The following is a 21,218-nucleotide window of genomic DNA, read 5'->3' as shown; positions in this document are numbered from 1 at the left end:
GATTTGCCCATATGTACTTATCGTTTTACATCAAATTTCAATGTTTGACTTATCGATTGCAGCGGTGCCATCGCTAGACGGGCGCATTTAATAGTTCAATTCAAATTGCAATATTGTATAAATAGAAAGTAAAAATATATTTATATAGTTAGTTTATATAATTAGATTGCTTATAACTTTTCCCTTTTTCAATTGTCCTTCTTCCTCATATATTAATATATATTTATATATGTATTCTGCTTCTTTTTGGAGTAGTTGAGAATCGCAAAGAAATGTTCCTGGTTAGTAATAATTCTGCGTTTTGAGCTTTTCATACACAAAATGTTTTCATTTATTATTATACATGTGCAAAAAAAAAAAAAAGAAATTAAATAGATAATATTTCCGAGCTCAAGGCAGCTCAACCGAAGTAACTTTTAGCTGCCGCATATTAAATATTCTCTTAGCTTTTCTTTTTCTTTTTTTCTTTTTTTTTTTTTATCACCTAATGCACGTGGATTTTCTTTTCTGAAGCTTACTCAAAATTTGTGATGATAAAAAAATATGATTATTTTATAAATATATACGTATATATATATTGGTAAGTTTCAGGGAATGTTCTTGTTGTTAATTTCTTCGTCTCGAAACTTAATTCGCATATTAAATTGTTATTAATTATGTATTATTATGTTGTTTGTATGTAATTGTAATTATCTTTTAGTATAAATGCAAAATACAAAATGTTCATGCGCGCATTGTGTGTGTCTTCTATATACTTTTCTATAGACTTTAATCCTATGAATGAGTATGGGAAATCATATATGTATATATGCATATATATATAAAGTTATATATATATATATATATCGTAGCTATGTAAGGTGTTTAAGGAAACTTGCGTTTGTTTGCTCTTGGCTCTGTTGTTTGGGTAACAATAAACCAAAAACTTGATACTCCCGTTCAATAGACGAGTAAATACTTTCATTGCTGCAGATCAAGCGGTTGGGTTGAGTGTTCTGGATTTCCATTATTGTTGTTGTTACTGTTGCTGTTGCTGTTGTTGCTGATTGTTTTCGTGTATATTGTGAGTTATTCGGATGGTGTGAGATCGCGTTCCAGTTCGTTTTCATTGAGTATCTGCGATAGCAAATCATGCAATGGCTCGAGTATCTTTTTGGCGCCGGTATTGGTCAGACTCTTGTAGTCGAACATGTCATGATGGCTAATGCTGCCGTCCGTATGCACCAGCCCCTTGTCAATGGCGACAGTTTGCACACGGTCCATGCCCTTTGTCCTCTCCTTGATCAGCTCGTTGATCTCCTTGTTTTTGTCGCGCAGCGCGTTCGGCTGCTGGCCGCGTGGCAGAAGCGACTGCAAATCAAATATCAAATTATATGTATATATATATACATTATATGTATGTGTACACAGTCCGATCAACTTACTGGTAATATGATGTAGGCGCCGGGCAGCTTTTCGCGTATCTTGGCCACGTTGGCGAGCAGGCCCTCGGCCACCTCGGCGGCGCTGTTGCTGGTGTTGTTCGTGCCGACGTGCAGGACGACGATCTTCGGATTGACATTGTCCAGAGTGCCGTTCTCGATGCGCCAGAGAACGTTCTCGGTGCGATCCTCGCGTATGCTGAAGTTGAGGCAGTGCAGCGGCGCAAAGTACTGATTCCAGGTGTCGGTATCCTGCAGCGTCTCGAATATACAATCTCCGAGGAATATCACGTCCGGATCCTTTTCGCGGCAATCCGAGATAAAGCGACGGTGTATGCTCAGCCAGCGCTTGTCGCCGTCAACATCGGGCACGGGTGTGGGCACAGCACAGGGATTCATGTTGCTTCCGCTGATGATGTTGATGTTGCTGTTGTTGTTGTTGTCGCTGCTGCTGCTGTTATTGGTGTATTCAGCATGCGGTGTCCGCTGTTGCAGCAACCTTGCAGCAAAAACACAAACCTCCTAATGAGCTCAGTTGAAAGAGGCAATGCTGGGTGTTGCGGGGCAAACTTTGCGATCGGTTGCTATTCGCCCAGAGGTTCGTTCAGCGAGCGCAGATGAAAATAATTGTAACTAAGAGAATAATTGACAACACAAAATAGCGGCGACGATAGTGATGTGCACTCGCATCGGCCACAAATCGCAATCATCGCACAATCATCGAAAGATCGCGAAAGAACTGCACGCAATATATCGGTAAATCTTGATATGTAAATACACTTAAAAATCCACAAATCTTTTATTTCTCTATCTATAGTCGCACTAACCACTGAAAGTAGTTTGTTATAATTTAAATAGACACTTATTGATGGATTCGGCTTTCAGCTTCAGCTTGATAGTGCACTTTGGAGTTAAGTTTACATGCTTGCATATTAACACACACATGGTATATAATATTTAAAATAGATAATACTGTATAAAAATAAGTAAATAAATAAATGATACATATATATTATACTTAATTCTTACACATTAAATATTAAAACCTATATAAAATATCATTTTGAAGCATAATCTATACCACTACGAAGCTCAGCAAACATTGTGAAATTCTTGGCATATGTGAAAGATTTTTCCATAGTTCTGCTGTAGTGCAATAAAAACAGCAACAGAGCTAAACTGAAAAAAAAAACTAAAATAAAACTACAAACGTTTTAAAAGATTGGTTTTGGACAAAAATATTGTAGCAATAACCAGTCGATAGTTATCAGATATACTATCGATATCTAAAGCAATTGCTGTGCAACCCTGGCCGCCGCTTGTCACTTTTCCCTGGCACCATACGAAGCCAGCTTATTGCTTGCCGAGGGAGATTGACATAGAATTTTCTCTCGAAAGATTTTTTTTGTGCATGGAAAGGTGCAATTTTTAAATTAATCAATTAACAAGAGCGCGCCGCGCAAATCTATCACCATGGACGTGGACCTCAGCCTGGACGAGATAATTGAACGCAAGCGCGTAAAGAATGCCACACGGGGCGCCGATAAAAAACAGTAAGTGTTCGAAATCCAAAAGAAAATGGCGCTGATTCGCTATAATTTGGTGTTCCCACACCATTCATTGTCCACAGGCTGGGCGTTCAGATGAAGCCGCGCAAGGCAGCTGTCAAGCAGGGCCTGAACACACACACATACGACGCCCGCAACAAGATCATCCAGAAGACGCGCGCAAAAATCGTGGACGCTCGCGACATACTCAACCAGAATATTCGCGAGTCCGGCATCGATGCTCGCAACGTACTGCTCGAGCGCAAGAAGGAGCGCATGCCGATGCCCCTGCCGTTGCCCGTGAAGACGGGTCGCTCGCCGACTCGTGGTGTCGGCGGCGCTGGCAGTCTACAGAAGAGTCGGTTTACTCAACGGATTATAGCGATGAACAAACCACCACACGCCGTCATTCAAAGACTATTCGATCTGAAGAAGGATCGCGCTGGACTTGGCTACAAGCCGCGCATCTCGAGCACTTCGGGCCTCTCGTATCGGCCCAGCCGACTCGATGCAAACGCCACGCCGTTTGTGCCACGCGGCTACGTGGACTACGACGATATGCAGAAGCAGGAAGATGGTAAGGGAGTGTACCACTAATCTCAATCGCTCTCTCTCTCTCATTCTCATCCGTTCTCATAGAGGAAATCGCACAAACTCTGCACCTGGCTAACATCCATTGCCCATCCTCGAGTGCTGGGCCACGCGTTCGCATGACCCGTGGCTACGACGACTATGACCTGGACATGGACGGTGTGGAGATCACAGCCCCAGGCGGCAGTCCTCTGTCTAATGATCCATTTTCCGTCTACGAGGCGGCACGCAATCGTGTGGAGCGACCCGCCATGCCGCCTCCGCCATTGGGGGGCGGCCGTAGGGAGGGCGTGGACAAACTGTTCGAGCGACGCCAGCGCAATCTGGTGGCCACATCCAATCTGCCGGACGCGCTGCGTGCCCGTCTCTTTGGCAGTGAGCCCGATCGTCGCGTCTCGCACGGCATCTACGCTAACGAGAATGGCAGCGGTCAGTCCAAGGGGCACATGGAGACGCACCATATGTCCTCGCGGTCCATGCACCAGCGCCGTAGTCCACCGAACGTGTCGATGTCGTTGCCACTGAGCGTGGTCAACAAGCCCGGCTACCGTCTGCTGGTGAGCAATCTGCACGCCAACGTCACCACGGCGGACATCCGTGAGCTGTTCAATGACATCGGGCCCATGTACGATGCCCACGTGGTGCGTCCCGGCACGGCCGAGGTCATCTACAAGTCACTGGAGCACGCCGAAATGGCCGTGGAGGCGTATCACCAGCGCGAGTTCGATGGCCAGCCGATGCACTGTGTGCTGGTCAATCCGCACTCCTCCAATCGCTCCACGCACTCTGTCAGGTTAGTGGATATGAATATTGAGTTACGTCTGCCTCGTGCTCCAACTCTAGTCTCTAATATTCCCCGATTGCAGTTCACGGACCGTGACCACAAACTCGTCGGGCGTTGAGGTTGACATCGATGCACTGCACTCGGTGCTCTTCCGCGATCGCTAGGCCATCCAGCCTGATCCACACACCCAGCATAAGCGCAATTTAGGCAATTACTAAGCGAACGATTCACCTAGACACTGACATTAATTCACTGAGTACATTGGCTCCTCATCTCGATCTACTCTGATGGCCGCACCTTAGACATAAGCTACTTTTACTGTACTTTCGTTTGCATATTTATATGTGTTGGTCACACACACGCACACACCTCGAAACACTTCGGAGCTCACTTAGTCACATAGTCAAGTTTTAATCAAATTTTGTTTATTTTTTATACATTCATAATCGAATTACTCGGTTTTTATATTAGACGACTAGACACCGTCTGTAGCTCCTCTATGGTACACCTATTGGACCCTGTGTACTCCCTTCTCCCTCTATCCATTCATTATTCTGTGTATACTCAAGAGCATCTAGGAATTAATCAAATATATACTTGCATAAACTGCGGCAACTACAGCTAATTTATACACTAATCAGTATATTGTACTACGGCTAAAATATGTTTTAGTCCAGGCTTGCAGCTGCTGTTCAACTCTGATTAGATTAGATACCACATATACATGTACACACACATACACTTTAGTCTGGAAGTGACAAATAAACTTGTATTGTTCCGCGAAATATATATTGTTGTATTTGTTGATCTCTCCTGGTAATCGGGCGCTGATGGAGGAAATCTCTTTCAATCTCATTGTAAATCCCAATTGGACTGCAGTTGCATATATTTTGGATCGGATTTATTGCTTAATATTTGTTTACAGAAATTCCAGCAGCCCTGATTCTGCTTGGATTACGTTTCCGAGCTGCGATTGATTTACCCATTCCAATTGGATTCATGCATCGACTCATGCAAAATCACAAGAATTTTATAGTTTTTATATGAAGACTGACTCGTAGTTGTTTAATAGGTTGGTTAATTGGAATACCAATCGGAATATACGTTTAATCCGCTAGCATTCCGCTTGAATGCCCAATGCCAATTGGATTTTGATGCGGAATTGGAATTTTTACTTTAAATATGGTTTTTACGTTTTGGTGGGGCTTTATATGCAAGTTCATCTGGCGAATCCGGCTGGATTCTGATTGGCAAATATATATACCAATTGGATGTCAGTGTAATATATAACTTCATTGGATTGGCGCATTCCAATAAGATTTTGATTAAATTTCCCGTGACATCAGAATTGAAATTTGGTTTTTATGTAATTTATATTTTTCCCAGCGTAATACTGACATGCAATCAGTTCCATTCAACCACATGCTGACTGGTTCAACAAGATACCAATTAGAATTGAATGCTACTGAGGCCACCAGCAATCCCAATTGGATCAGGTAATTTTACATTTTATTTTGTGCCACATTTATTGAGTAAAATTTTGTAATTTTTGTGAATCAGTTCAGGCGAATTGTGATTCACAAAACACGTTTTGATTAGTTCAACGAAATTCCAATTAGCACGACTTTCCAATTGGCTTTCGCTGTAGTTTCACGTTAATTCAATTCCATTTTATCGCTTTGTTTCTTGTTTTAATATTTATTACATATTACATACAAATGTACAGTAAATATTTTAAGATCGATAAAATTAATTCATAATAATTAAGTAAAAAAGCAGGATTAAGTCAGCAATTGAAGAGGTGCACAAAAAAAAAAAAAGGGTAGAGACCGGGTGGGGCGGGAGGAGGAAGTGCTTGAAATCGATTGGTGGATAGGACGACGTGGGTGCTCCGTCCGTCTGTTGCCCAGCTCAGTTGTCCCGGACGCCGGTGCCGTAGTTGGCGCCGCCGGCGCGATTCAGTGCCTCACGGAACAGCTCGATGTCCAGCTCCGCCTGGACGCCCGCCTGCAGCTCCACGGCAAAGTTCTGCAATGACAAGATGATGAGAGATTAAAGAGAGATGCTCGGATAGAGCCGAAAGCCACGGCACTCACGTTCAGCACGTCCTTGATGAGCGCCTTGTCCGTGGACATTTTGGCACGCTGAATGACGCCCACCTCCTGGCCGATCCATGTCAGAAAGATGAACTTCTTGCGCTTGGACATCTCGTCGCCCATCTGTATGCGGATGTAGCCAAAGGCGCGCTCCGAGTCGCCGAACTGCTCGCGGAACTGCTCGAAGCACTGGCCACGCCCATGCACGATTATCTGCGCCCCATCGAACTTGAACACCGCCCACTCCGTGTCCGTCAGATCCGAGCGCACGTCCTCGTACGCCTCGCGGATGGCGTCCTTGTCCAGTGACGTGGCCACCGGCATCTGCAAGGTGAGCAAGAAGACCACAAATGAAGCAAACAAGAGAAACAACAATTTTCACATATACAGCCAATACGGAAGAGCTGCCACGCCCACTTGGCAGTTTACATTTGGCTTCGTTTCGCGTTGCATCCGTCAGATACTTTCGCTTTCGCTTCCGTGCCAAGAGCCAGCCAAGAGCCAGAAAGTAATAATAGCAACAGTAATAGCAATAACAATAACAATAGCAATAGCAATAACAATAAAATTATGAATCAATCACGCCAATGCATTTTGCCTCCACAAAACTCTTCAATTTGTTCAGCTCGAAATGCTGCATAAATTAAAAGCGCGCGCGTTGCATGCGAATTGAATAACTAAAACAGAGCGAGACAGCAACAGCAGCAAAAAATAAAAAAAAAATATTTACAAATCCATATATATACTTATATATACATCATAATTGCATTGCCTCAAGGCAAAAAGTAGCAAAGTTTTCATATGAGAATTGTGTTTTTTTTTTTTGTAAATTGTTTTAACGGAAATTGTTTTCATTCAATTGATAAAAATTGAAACACAATGTCTCGTGCGTAATGAAACAACTACTTCTATATCATGTTGTCTTCGATCTCAGATAATACGCGGAAAGTAACATCGACACAGACGTAAACATGGCCGTAGATAAAGCCACAGCAAATTCGAACATAACCTCTAATTGGTGCCGTAGAGTTGAAAATATTTACTAAGCCAGCTAACTCTAGATCTCTCTAGAACTCCCTCGCTCTGCTTTGCTTGCTCTCTCTCCCTCTTTCTTTTGATCACTCTCCCTCTCTTTCTTTCTCTCTCTCCCGCTCTCTGTCTCGCTTGCGCTCTCTCCATTTCTTTAACTATATCTTTATCTTTGTCCCCCTCTCTCTCTCTCTAGTCTCCTTCCATATATCGGTTTTTGTGTATCCTTGATCTGCCTTAGTATTTCGCTTTCTCTCTCTCTCTCTCTTTACATATATATCGCTCCTCTCTTATTTATATCTCGTTCTCTTACTTTGTATTTACCTCTGTCTCTCTCACTGTGCATTTGTATCTCCCATGTTCTAACAACGACACACGCTATCTCTCTCTCTCTCTCTCTTCTCTATTTCTCTCTCTTCTCTCTCTCTTATTTGCATTTGTATCCTTCACACTTTCCTTCTTAATCTATGTATATCTCATCCTTTCCAATTCTTTAAAACACTTCTCTAACACCCTCTCTGCCTCTGCCTATATTTCTATTTCTCACTCGGCCTTTATCTACTCTCTGTTGCCATATCTACTCTCTCTAGTGCCATATGAAAGATTAGTAGAACCCAAAACAATAATTATTATATACATATGCACATTATTATCTAGCACTCCATTTATTTCCCTCTTTCCGGGAACTTCAATGAATCTCAGGAAGAAGAAGCTCTTCTTCTATATATACTTATGTATGTATAAGTATGTATAATCTACAGCTGCTCTATAATAATCTTAATTTTTTGATGTGTATATCAAAAAGCTAATTTGTATGCAAAATCAGATGAATTTTAACTTGAATTAAAATGTAATAATAATATTTACATATACATACATATATCTCAATCATATTTAACCCGATAAAAATGCAATTGCATTTGCATGCGAGCGTAATTTGGACTGATTGAATGAATGAAGCCTCACTGACCGATTTGTGCGTGAGGCAAATAAACAAAAATAAATTGTTAATGTTTTTGCGTTTCCGTCAGATCAGTTAAACGCGTAAACGCGGCTTCATTTATTATTGCTTAATTTAGCTTGCATGGGGGATGATGCATTAATGTGTGAATTGTGGTTGTTGTTGGCCGTTGACTTTCAATGGAGACTGTAGTAGTTTTCGATATCGAAAGTGAGTTCGTTCGCTTTCTGCCTCGATTTATTGCTGGATACTTTCAAGCGGGCAGATACAGATACATATCTATGTATGTATTTATATGTACATACATACATATATGTATGTATGTTAGTTTTCGATGTCGAAAGCCATCCCACATCGTATACGACGCTCGAATAATTCGAGCGAGTTACAGCTACTTTGGAAAGTCATCGAGAGCCGTTTGGGTGACAGCTGATCGGGCGTCTTCAATCGAGATTTATGTATTGTTTTGTTTGTATGCGCTCCATTTGAAACAATTTAAACATCACAATTTTCAATCAGCAAAACCGTAGCCAGCAGCAGCAGCAGCAGCACAGCAGCAACACAGCAGCAACAACAACGGGAAAAAGAAATATGAAAAAAAAAAGAACGGTCTACAGATAATTTTGTGCGGCGGCTGAGATGTTGGCAGCGACAAAACAAAGAGCATAAAATATAACAACAAAACTGTCGCCATATGGAGCAGTGCAGAATGAGCAGATGAGCAGCAGTAGCAAAACGCGTGAGTGCGACAGAGAGGGAGCGCGAGTAAGAGAGCGGCTGGATCATAATGCGTTCGTTGACCGAAATTGATTTTGCTTCTATGAGAGAGATTTTGTGTGCCTGTGAGTGTGCGTCTCTCTGTGTGTGTGTGTGTGTGTATGTGTGTATGAGAAAAATCAATTAGAAAAGCGCAAAGCGATTTAGAAAAGTGCGCTCTGGAAAGCAGAATATGATAACAAATTGACAAACAATTAGAAAGATCAAAGAATAGAAAACGTTTGGCCTCCGCTTAGACTTTCACGACGATAAAAACTGTAATCTTTTGATTTGTATTGAATTAATTAGAGAAAAATAAATGAGCAGCCAAACATGCAAAAACTGTGCCAGCTGACAAAATACAGACAGACAGACACACACACATGCACACATGCACACAGCAAAGAATAGCAGAGAAGTGAAATAAAACCGTTGCCATAATTTGTGCGCTGCCGACAATTTGCAATAGGAAACAGCTAATGCAGAATAAGAAGAAGAAGTGGCAACAAAAGCTGAGAGAATTCTGGATTATGTATGCATGTATGTATGTATGTATGTTTGTTTGTATATGGCCAGCTGCCATAATTTCGAGCGCAAATTAACGGCTTTTTGTATTTTTCTTTATTTATCTGATAAGACATTTCTCTCAACTATCTCGCCGCAAAACGAATTGGCACACACTCAGATGCGACTGTTGACTGGGCATGCCTGATAACTAATCATGTATTGCCGCAATTACAGCGCATGCTGTTGCTTTTGTTTTTTCCCCCTTATTTTTTTTTTGTCCTGGGCTCGGCTTTGGGTGCGGATGCGGGCGACTCTGCGTATGCGTAAGCGGGTGCAGCAGTGACGCAAGCCCAATCGCTTGCTCTCTGTCTAACACGTCTTGCGACTCAGATAAGCCGAGGAGCATGTGTGAATCGAATTTTGATATACGCCTGCCCTCACACATGCACGCACACACACACACGTTGCCTTGCTGCTGCTTATTGCACTTGTGTTTGCTCTTGTTCTTCGCTAGTTCTTGTCTTGTGCAATCTGAGTAATCAAATAGTTCCAGTTCATTGCAACTATGTTGTTGCTGTGAACATGTGTTCGCCAAGCCATTTGCAAACGAAAGTAAAAGTTATCGATATTCGTAATCATATCGGCAAACATTTATTGATTGCCATCCTTATCGCAGTCTGGTTTGCTGCCAAGTGCATACATATGTATGTATGTACATATGTATATTTGATATGCATTTGTATATTTAGAATATAAATTTATATTTAAGTACTTGTTTAATCTTACATTTTGCCGTTACTTTTATCTAATCTCAAGTCAACAGCTACTGAGTTGATCGCCTGATCCGCTTTAAGCAAATGCATTGTGTGTAATTCAGGATTGTGTGAGCAACGGCTACTTTTTACGGTAAAGCAAGCAGGGATGAGTGGCATGCTAGACTAGAGAATACCCTTGCTAATTGCATATTTAAGTGCTTGAAGGCGATCAGCTAAAGAGTAGCTCTACTCTGAGCTGTTAATGATCAAGTCTCTATATAATCTATTGGTTCTCAGCCACGTCTCCTTCTGTCTATGCAATCGCAAATTATTGCGAGTTGAAAACTATATATGAAATATTAGTGAATATTTCTTTTCTTTTTGTTTTTTCTTTTTATAAATTTTTAAAGCATTTCAGCATATTTTTCGTATTTTTTACATTTAATTCTTATTTGTTTAACGCAACTGTAAATATTTTATTTGTTTGATGTATTTATTATACATTTATGTATGTATGTATTATATATAAAACACGGAAATCTTTTTTGTAAAAACCGCATTTTTTTGCAATTGTGTTTTAAGCCATTTGCCAATTGGCGGGCATAAAAAGCACTGTAATGACCTTTGATAAGTCAGGCGATAAAAACTGTACACACAAAATTATATACAAAATAAATTGTGTGCCAATATCTATAGAGGTCGATATCAGCGCACACAACGTGCACCATATCAGCAAATTGCTTTAGCCAACATTTTAAATGTGGCCAGAAAAAATTCGAATGCAGCAACAAATAAAGAAAACATTAATTAAGGACGTTGCAGTGGGGAGTAACCGACTGCGTGATGCTTTGTTGTCGATTTGCCGCAACCCAATAGATAGATATACCAATCGTAGATATATCCGCCATATCTTATTGATATTGATATTGATATTGATCTTGGAAAATTCGAACACACTTTGTCAGCCGAGGATATACACGAGTATAGGCTCCACATTTCAAATCTCCAACTTTATAAAGACAGACGAACGGACATTGCGCAAAACCAATATACTTCTTTTACCTTTGGGAACAAAGCATATAAAAAATTTGCTAACGATAGCAGAAATCTAAGGAACGTATAGCAGGTGTTGTTACAGTAATAAACGTATATCTTTATATATATAATAAATAAATGTATATATACTATAATCGCTTAATGTTGACTAATGCCATTCCAGATACGCAACGCTCGTCGCTTACTTATAAAGTTCCACATAAATCCAGTAAAAGTTTTCCGCAAAATGAATGCCAATCTCTCAGTGTGTGTGTGTGTGTTAGAAATTAAAAAAGCAAAAGAATAAGTAGAAGAAGTAGAGGTAAAACTATGAAAATTGTGCGTCAAGTGTGTGAATCACAGATTGAAGGAAATGCTGAAACAGACTGAGATTCTGTGAATACCCTGTAGGAAATATGAGCTGGGTATGAGTGTGCTATGCCAATTTTAAACAAAATTTAGTTTTAATAATTTTTCATTTTACTTAAAAAATTTCACTAAATAAGTTTTTTCGATATTGATAAATATTCTAAAAATTCTAAATAAAAACAAAATATATTTATATATAATTTTTAAAAATTGATTTTGGAGTTTAATTTGCACTACTTATAAACTATATCAATTGTTAAGTATTATGGGAAATTTAAAATATAAAATATTATAAATTTAAAAATGTATTAAATCATTTTTTAATTCAATGTTAGAAAATTTATCAAATTATATTTTTATTATCATTCTTTTTTTTAACTTAAAATATGTTTAATAATAATTAAAAAACTTTTTTTTTAGTTTTTAGATTTGTTATCTTTAAAAATAAAATATTACCGGATATTCAATTCAATAATTGGCTATTTTGTTTAATTTGATTAATCATCGTCATGCTGACTTTCAACAAAGAGAAAATACGCCTAATTATTAAAGTTTGATTTCGATATTAGTTCGATTACCATGCGAATGAGCTGCTAGGGAAGGGGCAGGGGGGCAGCCTAAGGAGTACTATTCACATGTGTTTTAGTTTTGCTGTTGAAAACTCTTTGCAATCTTTTTTCGAGCACGAGGTCGAACAAGAAAAGCACAATGCAAGGCATGAATCAGCGCCGCGTTCATTTGCTCCGTGACTGGCGGAAGGAGCGACAAGTGTGGGGAGAGGGGAGAGTGACGTGGGCAGAGCAGGTGGTAAGGGCATCGGCAGACGGCAAGGCTGTTAATTTTTGTTTTATTTCGTTTCACGCGCTGTTTCAGCTGTTGTTGTTGTTGTTGTTGCTGTTATTCTTGTTGCGCTGCATGTATTAATAATTCTGCATTTTTGCAATGAAACAAAGAAACGTCGTTTATTGATTTGTGTGCGTGACTCATTAGTGAATAATAAATGCGAAAAATGAGCAAAGAAACAAAAGAAAAGAAAAAAAAAAAAACAACAGCCAAATTTGGCGCATCAGGAAGCGCAGCTAACTTAACAAAATTGAAGAGAGGCCATGCGTGCAAGTGTATGAGTGTGTGTGTGTGTGTGTGTGTGCCTGTTACACAATAGCACTAGCTAACACAATACTCGCTTTCAATTCTAACGGTAATGCAATGCATATCGAATGCAGCTCGTTTGCGGGTGGATGGTTTGGGTAGAGATTTACGATATTCAATATTATTTATTGCCATTGGCATTGATTTGAGGTGTTGCTGCTGCTGCTGTTGCTGCTGCTGCCGTTGCTGTTGTGGCATCCACTCGAACGTATTTTCAGTTTCGATTTCAGTTTTCATGGCTTTCTGTTTGACTTATTGAATTGAGTTATAACCGTAAATGGTTCGTCTTTATGTTCCGACAGATAAGGAAAGAGAATGTGCATACACATGGGTTTATATAGATATTTTATGTTTTTGAAATTGCACTCGTTTGCATTGAGCACGCTAATCGACTGTATATTTGTTGAACTAGTTCAATTTATGAACATTTTAAGCTAACTTTGGCTTATGTGAACATTTAGTAGTTTGCATTTTGAATCCATGCTTTTTCTTCTTCTTGTTCTTATTTTCGTTGCTTTGCAGCAACTGAACAAACGAACGCCTGTCTCCCTCTCTCCCCCTCTCTGTCTCTTTCACTGATTAAACTTTGAGTCATGCCGCTTCGATAGCTGCTTAATATAGTAGGTAATTGAACTGCAGCTGCGCCCGGTCTGCGTGTATGTGTGTGTGTGTGTGAGTCACAGTGAATCAATCGAATCACCCAAAATGACTCACACACACACAGCCAGCGGGCCATATATCACAGATGTCAGAATTACTGTTACACAGTAGCTAAACAAATTTGATATGGAACTCAATGTAACCGCAACAATTACTCGATACATGCTCGATAAGATACAGATTGAAAATCTTACAACATGTGTGTGTGTGTGTGTGTGGGTGTGCACACACATACATATACATATGTATGTATATTAGCTGCTATGCTCACAAGTGCGGCGGCAGCGGCGGCGACTGCGAAGCCGTTGCGCACTTGAACTTGATATGCATATTTCTTGTTGTTGTTGTTGTTTTGGCTGCTGCTGTCTAATATGGCCATACCCACACACGCACACACACACACACACACTTACGCCTGCTTATCTACCCCTTTGGCTGCTGCGCTGCATGCTGCATCCGCCCCCGCACTTAAAAAGCATAAGCAAGATATTCGCTCTTTTTTTTGTTGTTTCTTTTTCGTGTTCTTTTGCTGTTCTGTGTTTTCTTCTTCTTCTTGTACTTTATATTTCGCTGTCTGGCACCGGCGTCGGCACCGGCACCGGCACTGGCTTTGCCTTTGCTGCTGCTGCTGCTGTGACTGCGACTGCGACTGGGGGTACTGGCCCTGGCCCTGGCCGGTTCTTGTGTGTGGAGTCACAGTTATTTAAAGTTCAACACTCAGGCACACATACAGGCGCAAGTACATGCACACTAACACATACGCACACTTGACTTTGGGCTGGGGCTCCAACTATAGCGAGGCTACGCTGCCGGACTCTTCCCTCTTCCTTTTTGGCCTGCTCTGCCGCTCGCAGCTTTTGCGCTCGCCTCTCACACTCACTCTCTCTTTCGCTCTCTATCTCTCCCTGTCTCGCTCACGCGCGCGCTATCTGTTTCTGCAGATTTTCTTTTGCGCTGCTGTTGCCGTTGCTGTGTTGCTGTTTAACTGCCCCGTTGTCGCATCTCTTATGAGTCTAATTCTTTTTGTTTCGTCTTGTGTCGCACTTAATATTTCCTTAATACATATACCAGATACAAATGTGTGCGTGTGTGTGTAAGATTGCGTTAAAAGTATCTCTCACCCTTTTCGGCTTGCTCTCCACAATTTGTTCAACTTCAATGCCGTCTGACATGTTGCTGGCTGGCTGAATGGGATGCTGCGGCTACTGTTGGGTTGCTTCTGCTGCTTCTGCTGCTTCTTCTTCTTCCTCTTCTAGTTCTTCGGTTCTGCTCGGCGTTGGTGCTGCGGCTGTTGCTGCAACTCTCGAGTGACAGTTCAGGGAATTTTTTACCGGCTTGGGTGCTTGGTGCAAATTTTGTGAACACAACACGCAAACGCTTAACGACAAGTGTCACGATAAACAACAACAAAATTAATAAAAAAAAAATTCTATTTATATTAATACATATATGTATGTATGTATGTATTACATTAATAACGAAAACAAAGACAAAGGCAAAAGGCACACAGGCTCTAATCGGGAGTGACCAAAATAGCCAACCGACTCCGTCCGACTCGCACGAATTGTTGCTCACGAATGCGGGCCGGCAGCGCGTGCAACTCCAACGAAGTGGCTGACGCAGAAGCAGCGCCAACCAGCACAAAGCATAACGACGAAAACGAAGCGGGCAGCGCAGTCGGCGAGCGAGCAAGTGGGAGCACCCCAGTAGGCTGACGAGCTGATGAGCGACAGAGACAGAGACTGAGAACGGAGCAACGGCGACGGCGCCGTCACCGCATTTGGTTTTATTTTCAGTTTCAGTTTCAGAGTTGAAAGTGCGCGGGCAGCGACGTCGACTGCGCCGTTGACAAAATGTTTGACACCGTTGCGCGCAAGCGCACATATGTGTGTGTGTATATAAATAAACATACATACATACATTCTTATATAGGAGCATGGTTTAGGATGTAAAGCACTGTACATCACATTTATTTATTATACATATGAATTTACTCAATGCTCTTCAAATAAATGCACTGTGACAAATCTTCAAGCAATTCCGTAAACTTGATTAAGCCTTAAAATTGAAATGGACTAGAAACTTTTGAGATTTTGTGGGCATATGAAAACATACGTACATATAAGGATATGTGAGTATAGTTGGTGATAAATGTATATGTATGTACATATATAGTATATGATAATTGGTAGAGTAATAGCTTATAGATAACTAACAAATTATCTAAATACATATATGATTATGATATACCATGTATAATATACATACATACATATATCAATATTTATTTATTTATTTATTTATTTTTAACTTGAACTTATCTTTGAACTACGTATAGTCGGAATTCTATTAAACTTATCTGAAGTTCCACATAAACTTTTTCTATCAGTATAATGTACACAGTATAGTAATATCTAGTGCAGTATATTTTATAGAAATTATCATCACATTGAATTTGAAATGGTGTTAAACAAATAGACGCTTTATCTTTTCATGAAGTCATGCCCTAGCGATAGATTGAAAAATTTTTTTGGTCAAGAATTGATTTATTTCACTTATTATTTGTATTTATTTTTTGTTGGATACTGTTTTTCGCTAGACTGGGGTGGGGTTGGGCTGTGTGTGGGGGTAAGGGGGTTCGTGTGGTGCAGCCTGTTCCCAATCAACCGGTCGAACACTTGCAAGTCGAGGTGTAGGCTTAACGGCATCTTCGGCCAGCAATCTGTGCCGCATCAGCCTTGCCTCAGCCTTGAGGAGCGCTGCCTAGACCACAGCCGGCTCTCTGCCGCTGCCACTGCCGCAGCCGCAGCCGCAGCCGCAGTCACAGCTGCAGTCACCGGTTGCTGAGGCTGGGGCACGTTGCAATTAAGTGCGCACGTACTAGACCACAATGTCTCTCTCTGTGTGTGTGTGTGTGTGTGTGTGTGTCTGTCTGCTGTGTGTGCCTGCAAAATTCACTTCGGTTGGGGACTGAACGGGAGAGACGGCATTGGAGCTTATCCGGTGCAGGGCTTATCGTCGCCAGCGTCATCCACGTCGCTTTATCAGGCCGCAAACAGCGCAATGTGAATCAAGCAATCAGTTGGCTGAATTACCCGCTGCTCGGCAAAAATGGCTAAGATATATTATAGAGCGTGAATGTGGCTACAAATAATATCGAATGAAATATACTGCGAACAGGCGAACATCTATACAGACATACATATCTATATAGTATATCCCAGACATTAGTCTGACCTGAATGTGGCTGAGCGAGAGATTGTTTGACTATTCTATTATTCCCATTATTATATAATAATTATAATAGAGCAACAGCAATGATGCTGGAGAAGGTTCTGGGACTTACCACCAAAAGATGTATTGGCCATATATTTCATATTATCATATATTTCATATACATATACATATATACATATATATATAGTCGGAATTTCGAATCCTGATGCTCGTTACCTAGTTTTCTAAACATAGCTCAAGTTCTTAGACCCTAAACCAGCTTAAAATTTAGTTTCAGGGTATATTAGTTATATGAAAATTATATAACACGCAAAGGAAGGCGTGGCAGATGCCATAAAATGAGACCCAAGTGATATGATTATTAATTTGTATACCCCGAACCCATGGAAAATGCGATTTCAATGTATATTGGCCATATGAATATGTAGAGGAGGCGTTGATCAGGATGATAAGGTGAGCCGATACAGTTAAGTTCGTCTGTCCTTCTATCCGTTTATTTATCCATCTGTTAATCCGCTAAGAGTATGTAGTAAGAGTTTTTCAGATAATCTATCCGATTTTCTCATTATAGATCAAAATCGATAATACTTTTTAGTTATATAAGTTTAGTGTGAATAGCAATAAATTTACTGTGGGGGTTGGTCTGCCAAATTTGGTATAGCTTGAGCTTCGGATACTTCTTCTTAACCTTTGCTAAACCTTTCTACCTATACCTCCCTCTCTGTGCCTAAAAATTGCAATAAAAAATCTTTCAAAAAAAAGTAGAGCTATCAGACGAGTAGACCTTCGCTTCGGTTCAGGGTATTCCCTAATCGGGTACTCCCGCTTAGCTCACGCACAGTTCTATTTATATACTACTCTAGGTCTAGCACTCCTCAATTATTCGGTTAGATAAGATTGATTGCTTTATCACATATTTCCCACTAATTGGCTCTTCTTCGTGTATTTAATGGTCACAGATATGATTATGCCTATTGGGCCTGTTGACACTTCCAATTTAGTGCCAAAGCTGTTTCGGCTCGGCTTATCATAATACGAGTACAGAGTAATGCAGATAAACCACAAAATACATTCGCATGCGAGCCGTCTAAGCAAACAGTTGTCATAACATGTGCAAAGGCAATAAAAGCGAATAAACAGATCCGAAACAGAACCATCAAACCAGTTGGCCTAGAAAGTGCGTTTAGAGATTCCGAAATGCCGTACGGTGTTTGTACACAGAAACAAATATGTTTATGGCTGATCCAAAGAAATCAAATGCTTCTTTAGTTATGAATTTTCGATTTGAGGAATTTAGCCCTCCCCAGTGCATGTTGGTATGTGTATGTGTATGTGCAATAATAGCAAATGTCTACCAATTGCAGTTACGTTTTACGCTCTTCCAGTTAATGTCGTTCTCGGCGATTCTCATCACCTGATGCGAGAGTTGGTTGCCTTGATTTTTATAGCTTATATGCTATATATGCAGATGTGCTCTTTTTATGGAGAGATTATTAAGAGTGTGCATGTGAGAGCGCATGTGCATATGTAAACATGTCTGCATATGTATGCAGGCATGCGAATATGAATGCTTACATACATAAGAATAGTGTCTCTACATAAGTATGCATGTATGTATGTACGTATGTACTCATGCATGCAAGCATTTATGTATGTAGACATGCATGTATACCTTTACATGTACAAATGCATGCTTCTGGACATGACTGTACATAAATAAACATGCATGCATGTGCATTCATGCATTTGTGTACACTTACATTGATGCATATGTGCGTATATGTACATATGTGTGAATGTATGTATGTGAGTGTGTGTGTACATATGCATGTATGCATGCGTGTACGGATGTAGGGATGTATGGATGTATGTATGCATGAATGTGTGTACATCATGAATGAATGTATGTATGCATGAATGTGTGTACATCATGAATGAATGTATGTATGCATGAATGTGTGTACATCATGAATGGATGTATGTATGCATGAATGTGTGTACATCATGAATGGATGTATATATGCATGAATCTGTGTACATATGCATGTATGTATGGATGTATGAATGTACATATATATGCACGTATGGACGTATGCATTCATGCATGTATGTATGTGTGTACATATACACGTATGTATGGATGTATGAATGTACATACATACATATGTGCATGTGTGTGTATACATATGCCTTTATGTATTAATGTATTCATGTATGCATGCATGTATGTATGTATGTAGGTATGTGTGTACATATGCATGTATACAGGTATGTATATATGTATGAATGAACGTCAGCATGTCAGCAAGTATGCCATGTCAGTATGCGTCATGAAAGTCAGCATACGTGCATATTAGCTTCAATATATTCAGGCATGTATGTTTATACATATGTACTAATCCCCTGACATATATGTACATACATATGTTTATCTCTGCATTCATCGACATTGATCAATTCACATGTCTCAAATATAAATTTATGTGTGGTTTTTTATTTATTTATTTTTTAAAACCCTTCTTAACGCAAATTTGCAGATTTAATTAATCTCGCTTACCGAAAGGAAAACATATTGAAATTTATTTTATGCCGCCACCGAAGCAGCTCCATAAAATATGAAAATTGAAAATGAAAGAAAATCAACAAAATGTCCACCATTCAATTTGCAATGATTAAATCAATAAAACACCTTATAAAAATAAAATCAAATAAGATTTGTGCGATGTATTTATGAGTTGCGTTGCTCGTGAAATCAACGAGTAAACATTTACTTTAAACAATTTAAAAAACAAATTAGTCTTAAATATTGAATATTAATTTGAGGAACATAAAAATATTAAATAGAGTTAAATATAAAATTTTTAAGTTGAATTAAGTGAAGCTAAAGAAGTAGTTAAAAAAAAAATGGATACAAAACGAAGAATATTGCAAAAAAAAAATAAAATAAAATAAAATAAAATAAATAAATAAATAGGGGAGAATATAAAAATAACAACACGTAAAGGAATAATATTGGAAATAATTTTGAGCTTGGGGCGAAACTTTAAACAGATGTCTAAAGGGATAAAAGTTGGAGAGGACGCCAACTCCCGCTCGCCCTTCATCAGCTGGCAAGTTTGTGGTATGCGAAATTGTACTTCAAGTATATAAATGACTTTGGCGTTATTCGGAAAGGAGCTTAAGTGTTCCGAGTTATTTTTTTGTCCACATTTTGCTATGGCTTTTATTTGGATTGGCGTGGCTAGAACTTTTCGAACAAACATTTAAGTCTGGTTGGATAATAACAAAAGTGTTGCTTTATAACAATTTTCAGTTAGATTTCAGCGATGCTGTGCGGACTGAGATAGGATGATCATCAATCAGTCAGTCAGTCAGTCACTCAGTCAGTCAGTATACAAAATTCGTACTATTTAGACTGCCTTAGTTTAAAGCGTTATAGCCTGAATACTTCGCTTGGAGCTTCGATAATCAATCAGGTCACACATTGAGCCTTGCGCATCAATCAGTCAGTCATTTCATTAGTTAGGCAATCGATTAATCTAGTATAAGTAATCAACCAGTTAGTCAAATAATTAGTCTATCAGGTAAATAATTATTCAATCAAGCGAGTTCAAGCAGTCGATAACTCAGTTAAACAGTCAAATCAATAAGTCCATCAAGCATTTAGTTATACAATAATCAATCAGTCAATCATTCAGTTAATCAATCAGCTGATTAATAAATCAATCAATCAGTGAATCAATGCATTAGAAAATTGTATACTCAGACCGAAAATAACCCATATAATAGGTCAATCAATCAATCAGCTTAATTGTTTGGATTCCCTTTATAGCTTGATTTGTGATTTAATCAACAGTCAGTCAATCAATCGATAAGCTAGTAAATCAGACAGTTGATCGATGAGTGCGTAAGCCAATCAATCAATCAGTCAGTCAGTCATTTAACTAATCAGTTTGTCAGTCAATAAACAATTGACTATAATCAGACAGAGAAATATTCAGTTAAATAAATGTAAATAGATAGCTAAGAAGTCAATGATTGGTCCACAATCAATCATCAATCATAAGCAATTAATTAATCAGTAAATCGCTTTAGCAGTCAGTCATTCAGCCAGATAATGCATTAATTCAGTTAAATAGTTAGCTAATAGGTCAATCAATCATTTAGTCAATCACAAAGCTCAACAGCTGGGTCAATCATTCAGTCAGCTAGACTGTTTGACTGAGCAGTTTAAGCCAGTAACCTGTTAATGTTTTCTAGCTCCTATGGCTTACACTGTGCTACCATCATCAGTCAATCAGTCAATCAGTCAATCAGCCAA

General features: G+C 39.6%; 3 protein-coding genes across 4 annotated transcripts; 1 reads left to right on the top strand and 2 right to left on the bottom strand.

Moving 5' to 3' along the window:
- Positions 1-49: 49 nt before the first annotated feature.
- On the bottom strand, positions 50-2,131 carry Paf-AHalpha (Platelet-activating factor acetylhydrolase alpha). The gene is made up of 2 exons (XM_018016313.2): positions 1,425-2,131; positions 50-1,350 (listed from the first exon to the last, which is right to left on the bottom strand). Exons 1-2 carry the CDS (start codon positions 1,818-1,820, stop codon positions 1,069-1,071), a joined length of 678 nt encoding a protein of 225 aa, XP_017871802.1. The 5' UTR covers positions 1,821-2,131; the 3' UTR covers positions 50-1,068.
- Positions 2,132-2,728: 597 nt separating this feature from the next.
- On the top strand, positions 2,729-5,128 carry LOC108619623 (uncharacterized). The gene is made up of 4 exons (XM_018016304.2): positions 2,729-2,974; positions 3,052-3,545; positions 3,608-4,352; positions 4,426-5,128. The coding sequence occupies exons 1-4, from the start codon at positions 2,895-2,897 to the stop codon at positions 4,505-4,507; spliced, it is 1,401 nt and encodes a 466-aa protein (XP_017871793.1). The 5' UTR covers positions 2,729-2,894; the 3' UTR covers positions 4,508-5,128.
- Positions 5,129-6,021: 893 nt separating this feature from the next.
- LOC108619631 (coactosin-like protein) lies at positions 6,022-15,271 on the bottom strand. 2 transcript variants are annotated; one of them, XM_089474696.1, is made up of 3 exons: positions 15,131-15,271; positions 6,440-6,763; positions 6,022-6,371 (listed from the first exon to the last, which is right to left on the bottom strand). In XM_089474696.1, exons 2-3 carry the CDS (start codon positions 6,761-6,763, stop codon positions 6,255-6,257), a joined length of 441 nt encoding a protein of 146 aa, XP_089330822.1. In that variant the 5' UTR covers positions 15,131-15,271; the 3' UTR covers positions 6,022-6,254. The 2 variants fall into 2 exon arrangements, with proteins under 2 accessions (XP_089330822.1, XP_017871805.1); XM_018016316.2 differs by having other exon boundaries at positions 14,782-15,265.
- Between the last annotated feature and the right edge of the window lie 5,947 nt (positions 15,272-21,218).

The sequence above is a fragment of the Drosophila arizonae genome, chromosome X, assembly GCF_054131065.1.
Source record: "Drosophila arizonae isolate 15081-1271.41 chromosome X, UAZ_ARI_1.0, whole genome shotgun sequence".
NCBI lineage: Eukaryota > Metazoa > Arthropoda > Insecta > Diptera > Drosophilidae > Drosophila > Drosophila arizonae.
Note: the sequence above shows the minus strand (reverse complement) of the source record. Positions and strands in the feature narration are given on the sequence as shown.